The sequence below is a fragment of the Euprymna scolopes genome, chromosome 7 (assembly GCF_053919585.1).
Source record: "Euprymna scolopes isolate OS-2025 chromosome 7, ASM5391958v1, whole genome shotgun sequence".
NCBI lineage: Eukaryota > Metazoa > Mollusca > Cephalopoda > Sepiida > Sepiolidae > Euprymna > Euprymna scolopes.
Genome location: NC_136488.1, coordinates 157183709 through 157197785, shown reverse-complemented (window position 1 = coordinate 157197785; position 14077 = coordinate 157183709). Strand labels below are relative to the sequence as shown.

Genomic DNA, 14077 nt, shown 5'->3' with positions numbered 1-14077 from the left:
TTCCATTATACCGATTCCATCCTTTTGAAAGACTTCCATGCCACATGACTTATCATTCCAGTATTCATTCTTCCATCAAATGTCAGTTTTTTGAAAAGGTTAAAATGTTGTGAATGCGTCTTGAATTTAAGATGATTCTAACGGGAACATGAAAATAACTGACAACCTCATCACTTTTTTTAAAGAATAGATTTTTATAAAAATAACTTTACGAGAAAAAACCCACAAAATGTGCCCTTGTGAGTTGGTGCAAAAAAAATTGCAGTTTATTATTTTTACTTTTTTATACATTGCTATTTTGTATGATTCGATACTGAAGGTATGACTGCTTCTGTGAAGCGAAATATTTAATAAAAACTTAAGGAAAAAAATAACTACAACCTTGGCTGCGTGTGTTGTGCACAACATGTCACTGATGCGCGCGTGCACCCAACATGTCACTGATGTGCGCGTGCACACACGGTTTTGCTGTGATACAAGAGAAATTGACAAATGGCTGAGAGAATCAGTGCTGTTGTGAGGGACATTTTTTTATTTTTTTAATCTTGAAAGAAAATGTTGAAAAAAAAAGCCCAAAAGATGTATATAAAAAACAAAACCAAGGGAATTTTGACAGAAGTGGAACAAAATCTTGAAAGAGATTGTTCCTTAATGATCTCAGGAAATAAAAACTAAAAGCAAAAATAAATTGTTCTGTTTTTATTGTCTTTGACCACCACTTTTTTGTTTTGTCTCTCTATTGTAACAACTTGTGAACAATGCACCAAAAGTTGGTGAATGAGCACTCAAATGAATTTGTACATATTCAGGTGATATCTTTAGCATATGGAGTTACATGGCTGCTTTCATTAAAAAAAAAAAAAAAAAAAAACTGGACATTATCTCAAAGATGTAATTTCTTGAAAGGTTAAATGGACTTTTTCTTTATAATAATGAAACTTGAAATTTTGAATTTCAAGTAAAACCAATAGTATCTACCTAATAGTCATATTTGCAGTAATGAACATATCCAAAAATTACAAAAATAAAGTAGAAAATTAATGTGAAGTTTTCAGATCAGTTCAGAAAATAATTACCTCCCTTATTTGGAATTGAACTTTTTTTTAAGCAAAACTCAATTTGTCTTCAAACTTTTAAAACTTTTCTATTCTATTGGGTTCTTATTTTACTTATATTTTTTTTTATTATTATTACCAAGTAAATACCATCAGTTTTACTTGAAATGTAATGTTTAGAGTTTCGGAGTCAAGTGTTGTTGAATGTCAGGACTTTCAGTAGTTTAATATAATTATCCTTTTGTGATGTGCTTAACATTTCAAGGACAAGCAAAAAAGGCATCTGTTGGAGTTTATGGAGGGTTGTTGCACAAGGTCATAAAAGGACATGCCAAATGTCTGGAGGGTGAGCATATGCAGTTTTGTCTGAAAATAGTTGCAGGCAGATGGGCATGTGACAGCTCTTCACTGATGTTAGTGACTGCCAGCCAACTGTTGGTATCCTGTTTGTTGCACCAAGTGAGCCATTTCTAACCAACTGAGACCTTTATAATGCATTAAACTTTTATTTTTATTTTTTATTTTTATATTATAAAACTGCGTTAAATAGACCGTTATCAAGAAAGAATCTGACTATATAGTACAAATAGTTTAAACGTAAGATTTTTACATAAATTAACTTTATAGCCTTTTGATAATTAAACTAGCAGGAGGTGGCTGGCATTGTACAGTGTTAAAATTTTTAAATATATTTTAATTTATCCTAATTTTGTATATATTATAGTCAATTCTCTATATTTTACCAAATATATATAGTAGTGAGTTTAAAAGTAAAAAAAAAAAAAAAAACTTACGAAGAAATTCTTGGTAAAATTACAAGATTCAAGCAAAGATGCTTGGATGGCCCAGAGTTAAGATATCAAGTGGAATATATCTCCCCATAAAGTTTAATACCTTTCAATAAGTCTAAGGGGGGTGGGTCATAGCCCATGATAGTTAAAACCTTACTGTCAAAATTGAACTTATAACCCACAAATTGAGGAACAAGTTAATTTTTCATTATGGAACGTTAAATTAAATTTGAAATTGGATTCTGAACTGTCCTTTGTATGCTTTCAATTTTATAATTAAACTTTTGGAGTGGTATTCAGACTCGGCAAAACCTTTTCAGAGAAAGATTTTATTTCTCAAAGATTCTCACTTTCTTAAAAATATCTTTAAAAAAAAAAATGCTTAATCCCTCCTCTCACATGTGCACGCACACTTAAAATTTTTCTTCAGTGTTTTAAGGCTATTATTTACATTTTGGTGCTACCAGATCAGGCTGTCTGAAGATACTGGCTTCCTGACTAAAAAATGCAGCAAACGTCTTTTCTTTCCCTTTGTAAAACTCAATCATGTTCTGCAAAACGAAAAACAATTTTATTCTACAAAACAAATCAAACACCATGAATAAATATCTGAAGATATAAATAACTTACCAATACCAATTTATCACTTTTGACTGCTTAGCAGTTTTTTTATGAAAATGGATTAAAGTTTTTGCATTTCTGAAAACCCTATATTATCTAATTTCAAGTGTGTAGATGAAAAATATAAGTATATAGATTGAGAATTGTTCATACACATTTTCACTTTTCTATAGATTTGATTTTTCTAAAATTTTCAAATTAACCTTACGAAATATGTTAAAAGGTGATTAAGCTTCCATTTAAAATTTGCATCAACGTGCAAACCTACACCTCACTTCAGACTAACAAGTGTAAATAACATTTTATTTTTTTTACCAGTAAAAATAGCTAAGGAATCAATTGAAAAACACTTGGAGCTTGGCAAGTGTAAGGTGATTGAACGTTACTTCTACACATGCCGAAATATACATTTGTTTAAAGTCAAATTTTTCTTGCTGTCTGAACTATCGACAGATGGATAAGAACTAAGACTGGCATGCTAAATGTTTTGGCTTTGATTCTAGCTGATGGCACCCAGTTTTTTTAACTTTTGAAATCTACCAAAGATTGGGTACAATAACAATCAATAAAGTAATGGCTCTATAATCTAGAAAAGTAAACGTGTGTCTGTGTACATTTCCCTATGCAATAACTCTGTCAACTTTAAGTCTACAGACTCCAATTTGATATACAGGGTACTGAGATTTGGGAAAATCTGACCGTTTTTCGGCCAGACATTTGGCCGTTAAAGGGTCAAAGCTCAACGGTTTAACCTTTGAGAACTCTACCAAACTCCTCCAACAATTTTGGGTCTAAACACTTGAAATTTTAGATATAGGTTCCTTGGACATGGATCTAACTTGATTTGAGCCCTAAACAATAAATGTTAAGGCGTCATAATAGGAGTTGAAGTTAAAAAAATTGACCACCCTTTTTTTTTTTTTTTTTTTTTTTTTTTTTTTTTTTTTTTTTTTTTACACCTCCAAACACCAGGGCAACGCTGGGCTGAAATGCTAGTAATATATAAATATGAAATCTGCATAAATTAAAATATATTTATGCATATTTTATGACCCAGCAACATCGGACAGTATGCTAGTATATATGTAAACTATCTTGCCAGATCCAAATATCATTTCAGCTGCATTGTTAGATCCCCTCTGAGTGCTTGCTAAGATACAAATGTCCCTCAGGATATTATATTTCTGAATTTTGAGATGACGTATGATTGTATTATTTCGATCAATTGTTCTCATTTGGAGTCTTAACTGCACAACGTTTCGGTTGATGTAACCTCTGACTTTCAAATTTTTTTTTTTTTTTTTTTTTTTTTTAGCTCAACTTAAAAAGGTTGCTCCATGTCCAAGTAACCTACATTTAAAATTTCAAGTGTTTCGACTCAAAATTGGCAGAGGAGTTTGGTAGAGTTTTCAAAGGTCAAATCGTTGAACTTTGACCCCTTGACAGCCAAATTTTTGGATGAAACCCGATTTAAGATTTTCCCAAATCTTAATACCATTTATTTCAAATCTCAAGTTATTTGGCACAGAAATGTACACACACACACATTTTCACTTTTATAGATATATAGATTATATTGGACCGAAGTAATGATTTAAAAAAAAAAACTCCTGCACCACCACCGAGAATTGAAACCAAAACGTTTAGCTTACGATTTACTTTTTCCTTTCATGTTACTGCTTGAGCTATGAAGACCTGTTTGCTGCAAGGCTAAAAAATTAAAACGTGAATCAATACCTCTTACGTTATGCATGCATTTTCATAATGCCGTCGTTCGACCTACACCTGACAAATTCCATTTATTTAATTCTCACATTTTTGCACTGACCCCCCCCCTCCCGGCTAAAACCTAAATATAAAGTTTTGCATGGGGTTGAATACCCTATATATTAAGTTTCATGTTTGTAAACCAAAAATTAACAAGTTTGGTAGGCAAAAATGTTTAAACAAATATATATATGCATACATAAATTTACATAGAAAGAGGTTTCTGTTTAAGGTAACTTTTTTACGCAAATATTACGCAAGTATAAATCATGTAGAATATCTGCATGAATACAATTACACATAATAGTTAACTAAAGATGATCATCCCATAAGAAAACCAAAAAAACTAATAGGGAATTAAAATGAATGTTTAAAAGAATATACAAATTAGCTAGATCTTTTGAAGGTGAATGCAAGTCCACAAGTCGTATATAACAAAGTTGTGTTTTCTTTTTAAATAAATAGAGATAAGGCTGCCTTTTTTTTTTTTTTTTTCTTGGTCTTCGAGGCAAGATCAAAATGTAGTATCCCCAGCTGGTAAAGAATTGGTCAGAGGTAAAATCAAAGGTCGAAGCCACAGTCGACTTGTGAGTTCAAAGGAAACTATCCTTGAAGGGCAGGACGGAGGCTTGTGCTACCTACGTCTTTCCACTCATCCTTTACCAACTGGCTGTACTTCCCCTGCCTGAGAACTATCTAAAATCCCATCAGAGCAAGTTGTCCTCACTCCTTTGGGACGAAAGGAAACCTTGGGTTCGCAGGCAGGTCTGTGTTCAACGTCCGTGTGAGGGTGGTTTGCGAATGCCCTTCTTGAAGTGTCATCGAGATGCCGAGAGGCTGGCCTTCCTGAATAAAACCTTGACAGAAGAGTTTGCGTAGAACTCCATGGTTGAGGCCGCTTTTCCTGACCTCATCCTTGACCACAAGGTTGAAGCGCATTGAAAATCGTGGAGTGACACGCAGTTTTTGAGAGTGTAGGGATGCACTAAGGAACCTCTCAAGGTCCAGCGACCTTTCAAGGCTGACTTGAAAGGAACTATATAAGGAACTAGTGAGGAGAATTGCCGATGACCCACTCATTGAACGTCTGGGGTTGTTGAAGGAGAAGATATGCTCCTGGTAGAGCTGGGTGCCAGGTTCGAGTCATCTCAACAACTCTGAGTTTTCCTTGACCTGGCGCTGGGCTGAAATGCGTTGCCCCTCAACACCATACTGAAAAGTATCGGGCTAGTGAGGTCATCAGAATGTCCCTGTTGCAAGATCCCAGCCGAGTACACATCGGAACACGCGTTTTTCGATTGCAGCAGACTCAGACGGTACTGGGCGTATGTCAGCGAGGTGACAGTTCACATCAATCCCAAGCAGTCTCGCCTGCTGGACGTGTTCTACAATCATCATTGTGACTTGTAGAAAGAGAAAAAGGGAAGCCATTAAAGCCATTCGCATTTTAGCATTCGTTCGAATCGCATCTAAAAAATCTGACACAAAAAATACTATAAAAGAAGTGAAAAGGAAAGAAGAAGAACGAGTAAGCCAAACAAAGAAGAAAAAAAAAAGATGTGGAAATTTTATTTCCACCTTTTCCCCTTCTGTCTCTTATTCTTCCTTCTTCTTTTCCCTCAGCGCTGTTTTTTTTTAACTAAGAGATTCGTTCATTTTTTCATCTCGTACTTTAGGACACTAATTATGCTTTCACAAAAACATACTTTTGTTTTTCGTTCTTTTTTTCATTATAGACCTTGTATAGCTGTCAACAAGTGCTTCTGCAGTTTAATATTTCACAAAAATTCTATTTATAGTAGTTTTCATGATATGAAGAAATTACTTACGCCACAACACCACCCGCCCCTCCACCGCCCCCTAATGTAAACAGAATTTTTGTGAAATATTAAACGATTCTGCTTTAATGGTTAATGTCGGCACGTTGCTTTTTTTTTTTTGTTGTTTTAGCGCCCTAACTTATGAACGAATCTCTTAATAAAAACAAACACACAAAAAAAAAAAAAAAAAAAACAGCGCCGGTTTTCGGGGGTGCTGAAAACGAATATCACAGTTAAATTTGTTTTGATATGAAGAAATTATTAGGTGGCCAAAAAGTGGGTGCTTATTTTACGTTAAATTAAGATCTCCCACTTTTTGAAAAAGTAATTTCTTCATATCATGAAAACTACTTATCTGTCCCAAATTTAAATGTGACATTCGTTTCAACAACACCGAAAACCTTTAAAAGAAGTCATTTTAAAGTTTTTTGAGGAGTTGGAAAGAAACTTGACATTGACCAAAAATACTTACTTCCCTCCTTCCGTCTTGGCCGTGCCTAATTCTAATTTTTGTCATAATCGTCAAATCACGTGACAACAATGGCCTCACATACACAAACTCTTCAGGATTCAATTTTGGAAGATTTCTTTCAAAAGTTTGATCATTGGCAACAGGTATATTCTGTTTGAATATGATAACGAATTTTTGGCTTACGTATTGTAACATTTATAAAATTAATACAAAAATGATGTAATTAAAGTTCAATCGTTAGCAAAAAGGTTGACAACAGGTTCAATTGCTCAGTTTTAGATTTTTCCTTGTTTCTAAATTTAAAAAAACCAATACAAACAGAAATGACGATTTTTATAAAAACATATTAAGTCATACTGTGAAATATTTGAAAAGAAAAATGAAAATTATTTTATTAATTTGATTTTTTTTTTTTTACTTTTCTCGCCATATTTTCTAGATGGCAAGAGTATTCGTCTTGCATAACTAATCTGAATCAATGTAATTATTCAAGAGAAATTTTAGGTTTTAGGTCTGTACACATAGATTCGAAAAAGTTGTCAAAAAACAAATATATAACAAATAAATCTTATCAAAGGCAAGATAAATTAATTTTCTACCTAACTGGATACTTTTTTAGTGGTTTTATTTAATGTAACATGTTTATTCAGTTCGAAAAACAGTGTTTACCGATGTATTGGAAAATTTAAAATGGCGACTCCTGACTCTCTCTCTCTTTAACACGGTAAGTTTGGGAAAAGGAGTTAAAAATAAAAAAATATACAAAATACTGTTAAAAAGCCACTGAATATGTGTCAGCCTATGTCACGGTAACATATATTAAGCGAGTTTTTAACCGTATTTTGTCTAGTTTTTTATTTATAACTCCTTTTCCCAAACTTACCGTGTCAAAGAGAGATTCGGGCGCCATTTGCAATTTTCCAATACATCGGTAAACACTATGTTTTTCGAGCTGAATAAACATGTTACAATCAATAAAAACACTAAAAACATATCCAGTTAAGTAGAAAAGTAACTTATCTTGCCTTTGATAAGATTTATTTGTTATATATTTGTTTTTTGACAACTTTTTCGAATCTATGTATACAATAATTTCAACAATTCCTTGATACTGGGGAATGAGTCTATTTTGTAAATATGGATAAAAAAAATGAGTTTAAGAAATATTTCGTTATAAATGGACAATAATGGCGAGATTAGTAATCTTTTCATTGTCATCTGAATTCGAAAGTGATTTTTGAAGCTTTTAAATTGGCAGAAAGAACGTACTTTCTGGCTGGAATCAACGTTTAAAAGTTAAAAATCGAATAAATTTAACTTATTTTACCTCAGAAACTGCAATATAAATGGTAAATGAACACTTCCAGCCCCCCCCCCCCACACACACACACAAATGGGTAAAATTCAGATTTGGAGATAAACAAAAATGAAGAAAAACTTTTATCGTGTACTTTACTCGTCACAGAATGAAGTTTATTCCAAAAATCACAAAAATTGATCAAGTTGTTAAAAAGAAAAACAAAACAAATTTGCTGTTTTTTTTTTTTTTTTTTTTTTTTTTTTACCGAAGGCCAAAGCCATTTAAATATTCAAATTTTGTTTTTAATTTATATTAATTTACATAAAATGATCCTTCTAAAATAATGTTTTCATTATTTGTAAATTTTATGTTCTGAAAAAAACAAAAAAAAAACAAAAAAAAAAAAACAGGTTATGTTAATAAATTATGGGGCGCTTCTACACTATTGGGACGAATACTGAATTTCACATGAAAACAATGGTATCTACGTATTCCTCATATTTTAAATATGATTTTTGAATATAATCATTGATTATATCCAACAATTACGAAAATCGATGAAGTAGAAAATTATTTATTAAAGAAAATAAAAAATAGAATTTATTGAAAACGATCGTAATTCACAGGAGAGTTCAAACGGGAGGTAATTTTCCGTTTTGATTTCAACAAGATGGCGGCAATTTTCCACCTGCTAACACGATTAAAGTGGTTTTGTTTAATAATTCAGTAATATTCAGGTAATTTCGACTGCATAATTTGGAAGCTACCGTTGTAACGTATTAGAATTGACAAAAAATCAGTTGAAAGCATTTTTTTTTTAATCTGAAAACTCCATTTATCGACTACAAAATCTCGTCCCAATTCTGTAGAAGCATCAATTATGGTTTAGTTTTAAATCGTACGTTTCGGGGTAAAATCCATTGAAAGCGGTCGGTGGTTCTATGAGAAAATAAAGCTATGTACGCATTATAAATGTTTCTTTTCTGTGTCTTACGTTATACATTAGTACATTAGGGGTCATTTCGAGTTAAAAGTTTACTGCACTCATCTGGACTAGAGAAAATCATGATTTAAATGTGTATGTCTCGTCTAAATAACTAACGATAATTCTCTGATATGGCCGACCAGACGGGTGATCAAAAAGTCAGATCGAGCGTACCGCGTACCGGAAAACGAAATGAGACTAACGAAATGAGCCAAATCGAAATTGAATTTTATTTACGTTTGAATAAAAAACAGTCGAGTTATTTTTTTTATTCAAGACCCCCCCCCCAAAAAAAAGCGGGCAAAAAAAAAAAAAAAAAAAAAATCACGGCCCCCAAAAAAATTATCCACCAAGAAAATAAAACGTAACAAATTAATCTGAAAAGCGCAAAGTTCAAGCCAAAAAAAAAAAAAAGGCCAATTGTCAATTTGATCTCATTTCGTTTTCCGATACGCTCGATCTGACTTTTTGATCACCCGTCTGGTCGGCCATATCAGAGAATTATCGTTAGTTATTTAGACGAGACACACACATTTAAATCATGATTTTCTCTAGTCCAGATGAGTGCAGTAAATAAACTTTTAACTCGAAATGACCCCTAATGTACTAATGTATAACGTAAGACACAGAAAAGAAACATTTATAATGCGTACACAGCTTTATTTTCTCATAAAACCACCGGCCGTTTTTAATGGATTTTACCCGTTTTCGGTTGTCTTTCTGACATTATCTAAAAAAAAAAAAAAAAATTGAACTGGAAGTCGGTTGTCTACCCTTGATTTTATCATTACGGGTATCCCCCTCCCGCTTATGAGCGCGAAGTGAAATTTGATTTTCTTGAATCATAAAAAATCTACTTGATCAAATTACGTGATCTTTGGAATATTTCATTTTCGTTCTGTGACTGGTACGTGCATCATATCAAGTTTTCTGTATTTTCTTTACTTTTATTGCCGCCATAAGTGCCAAATCTGAGTAAACACCAAAAATGAGATTGTAATTGTACGTGTGCTGAGCACCCAGGAAAACTTAGCGGAAAGAAAAGAAAAACATAATGTAGAATTTAGAGTGGGGTATTAGTTTTTTTTTTTTTTTTTTTTACATAGGCATCACCACTTATCAAGGCCCAGAAGCCACTCAGTAAGGGTTAAAGAGTTTACAGTAGTCAATGGGACAATATAGTAATTGTTAGTAGCATAAATTTGGTAAATTGGATTACTTAAGGGGAACGGCTCATCAAGAACTTGTTTAAATTGGACTTGAAGATAACCATATTATAGTCAGCTGGAAAGCAGGAAAATGCAAGACAATTCTACAGGCGTGCAGTTCTAAGAAAGGAGCTTTGCTCATGGAATCTACGTTTAGGTTTAGGCACAGATAAAGAGTTGGGGAAATTATTGATAGTGTCTTCAGCTAGACGAGTGTTTCTTGTGAAAGTTCAGCGAGGGGTGACCATAGATTGGGGCTTAGTTGAGCAATTGCCATAAGAATAACAATAAAGCAGAGAAAAACTTGCAACATCTCTTCTGTGAGAAAAAGGTTGCAGGGAAAAGAAAAGAACATCCCCTATGAGGTTGCAGGGAAGAGAAAAGGACATCTCCTACGAGGCTACGAAGTCTATTTTGAACTTTATCAAGGCAGGATAAGTCCTTTCTAGCAGCTACTGCCCAGATGTGGCAACAGTACTCCATCCTTGGATGTACTTGGCTCTTATATAGATAGAGAATTGCATCAGCAGTGAGATATCTACTGGATCGATAGAAGGATCCCACCATTTTTCCAACGGCTTTTGCAACAGATTTGATGTATGTGTTCCATTTCAGATCAGGAGTATAGGTCAAGCCCAGAAGCTTGTCAAAACATGAGGCCTCCCCAAGACAAGAGCCATTCAATTCAATTGATGCCAAACGGGGATCAGAGCGTTGATAGAAGCTGGGTTTTAAATGCATTAAAAGTAACCAGCCACCTCTGTCCCTATTGTACCACATACTCAAGATCAGAGGCGAGAGAATCAGAGAGAACTTGATCATTTTCGGTCTTAGATGTGCTATCATAGATGGTAGTGTCATTAGCATAAATGTCTACAAATGATGTAAGGATGTGATTTCGAAGATCATTAATCATTATTCTGTATTCCTAACAATTTGATAAAAAAAGAGTGTGAAACTTCAATTTAACTTGAACATACTAAAACAATAGCATGTTAACGTAAGTGCATAAGCACCATATTTTCTATTAATGATTTACATAACAAAAACCCGTTTTGATGATAATATGAGAGTCATAGGGTTTATTTTATAATTCACAGAGATTCGAAAAAAGTGGTAAGAATTCAAATATATAACAAATAAATATTAAAGGCATAAATTACTCTTCTACCTATCTGGAAAAGTTTTTAGTGGTTTTACTCACTTTAAAACATTGAATCAATTTGAAAAACATATAGTGTCGAGTGTTACGTGAGAACAAGAAAAATGACCGCGAATTGACATTTAAATATTTGACGTCTTGAAAATGACTTAAAAATGAAAATGATACAAAATATTGTTAGAAACCCACCCAATATATGTTATGGTAACATACATTGGGTCGATTTCTAACAGTATTTTGTATAATTTTTAAATTTTTAACTCATTTTCAAGACTTTAAATATTTAGGTGCCAATTCGTATCCATTTTTCTTGTTCTTGTGTGACATTTGACACTATTTATTTTTCGAACCAAATAAATGTTTTAAAGTGATTAAAATCACTAAAACCTTTTCCAGATAGGTAGAAGAGTAACTTATCTTGCCTTTGATAATATTTATTTATTATGCATTTGAATTTTTGACCACTTTTTCGAATCTCTGTTGATTGTAAAATAAACCCGAGTGATAGGTGAAAAAAAAAAATATTTATTTGTTTAGATTAATCGTTGTGAAAACTATTCAATCTTTGGTTCTTCCTAATTGTAGCAAAATTCGAAAATTGAAATATCGAATTTCAAGTGAAACCAATGGTATCTACTGAATTGTCATGTCACAGTAATGAAAATATCAAAAAATTACAAAAAAATAGAAAAAGATAGAAAATTAATTAATGAAAATAGTTTTCTGAAAAAACTTCAAGTGTGTATATAAATTAATAGCATCAAGTCAGGGGAAGTAACTCGGTCTGTCTTGTTGCAATTAATGGTGGATGTCACGCAATCATCTATTTGTACAAAATACATGTTTTATGTAATGATGATGAGCTGTTCCCCTTAAGTAATCCAATTTACCAAATTCACACTTCCAACGATTACTATGATATTGTCCTTTTGACGAATGTACACTCTTTAACCCTTATCCTCGAGTGGCCTCTAGACTTTGATAAGTGGTGATTCCTTTGTAAAAAAATAAAAATAAAAAAAATAAATAATGCAGTAATATTTAATTAATCGCAATATGACAATTAGATAACATTACTGTTGAAATTGATAAAAACAGTAAGTAGTTATTGTTTTTTAATGAGAGCTCATTTTTTTGGCTGTCGGGATTTCGCTACAATAACGAAGAAGAACCCTCATACTTCTCATACTTCTCGTCGTATATCAACATAAAGTTAAAATTAGAAAATATCTATTAAATGATGGAAATCCTTAAAAATATATATTTTTTTAAAACAAAGACTTAAAGAATTATTGACATAATATCACGGACTTATTACTGATTAGTGTTGGGACGATTAATCAGAATTGAGAATCTGAAAAATGAGAACGTTTTGCGGTATCGGAAATGCATAGACATTTATGTTGACGACACTACCATCTATGGCAGCACATCAAAAGCTGTAAATGACCAACTTCTCTGTGATTCTCTCTCTTCTGATCTTGAGCATGCGATACAATGAGGAAAGAGATGGCTGGTTACTTTTAATGCATCTAAAACCAAGCTTCTGTCTTTACATCATCAACGCTCTGATTCCCATCTAGCATCAATTGAAATAATTGACTCTCGACTTGGGGAGACTCTATGTTTTGACAAGCTTCTGAGGTTGACCTTTACTCCTGATCTACAGTCGGACACATACATCAAATCCATTGCCAAGGTTGCTGGAATATAGTGGGATCCTTCTATCGATCCGGTAGATATCTCACTGCTGATGCAATTCTCTACCCATATAAGAGCCAGGTACATCCAAGGATGGAGTAATGTTATCACATCTGGGCAGGAGCTGCTTGTAAGACCTTATCCTGCCTTGGCAGAATTCAAAACAGACTTCGTAGCCTAGTAGGGGATGCCCTTTTCTATTCCCTGCAACCTCTTTCTCACAAAAGAGATGTTGTGAGCCTGTCTCTGCTTTATCATTATTTTCATGATAAGTGCTCGTCTGAGCTCCAATCTATGGTCACCCTTTGCCAAATATTCACGAGAAACACTTGTCTAGCTGAAAACACTATCAATAATTTCCTCCACTCTTTATCTGTGCTTAAACCTAAACGTAGATTCCATGAACAAAGCTTCTTTCTTAGAACTGCACACCTGTGGAATTCTCTTCCGTTTTCCTACTTTCCAACTGACTACAATATGGTTATCTTCAAGTTCAATTTAAACAAGTTCTTGATGAGCTGTTCCCCTTAAGTAATCCAATTTACCAAATTTATACTACTAACGATTAGTAATATTATCCCATTGACTACTGTACATTCTTTAACCCTTATCCTTGAGTGGCCTCTGAGCCTTGATAAGTGGTGACTTCTTTGTAAAAAAAGAAAATCAGAAAAATTTGTGCTTTATTTCTGATGCTAAAACAGTTGTTTTAATTATCTTTTTTTTGTTTTCTTTAAAACTTAGTCGGCTCATATTAATGATGAAATTTTATTGATTTTAAACTACCAGTAAAATTAAAATTTACAGGTCACCTTCATAAGTGTATTTTTATATTTGTGAAAATATATACACATATTACTTGGGCTTTTATGGTATTTTGAAAATTAATAATAATAAAAACAACTCTGTAGCTAAAAATTTAGAGTTATAGAGAATCAGAATTGTTAACTGTATCGGAATCAAGAACATTTTTTAATCATCCCATCACTGATACATAATAATTTATTATTTTTTAAAGATAATCTTTATTATTTTCTTATTCTAAGACATCTCTTAGTGTCATGAAAGAAAATGAAGATCTTTTGGAGGAAATGAAATCATCCCAGGAAGAAAAGCAGAGGCTGAATGAAAAAAGCATCAAATTAGAAAAAGGTAACTCGTGTAGTTTCTGAGTTTTTTTTTTTTTTTTTTTTTT

The 14077-nt window shown here is 32.8% G+C and overlaps 1 protein-coding gene across 3 annotated transcripts in view; it reads left to right on the top strand.

Moving 5' to 3' along the window:
• Nucleotides 1–6366: 6366 nt before the first annotated feature.
• LOC145280097 (uncharacterized) overlaps nt 6367–14077 on the top strand; it is a 166794-nt gene continuing 159083 nt past the window's right edge. Inside the window, exons 1-2 of one of the 3 annotated variants that reach the window (XM_080131824.1) lie at nt 6367–6669; nt 13929–14034. In XM_080131824.1, coding sequence (XP_079987950.1) covers nt 6595–6669; nt 13929–14034 — 181 coding nt within the window. In that variant the 5' untranslated portion in view covers nt 6367–6594. The remainder of the gene's footprint in view (nt 6670–13928; nt 14035–14077) is intronic. The other 2 variants (XM_080131823.1, XM_080131822.1) reach the window with 2 other exon arrangements.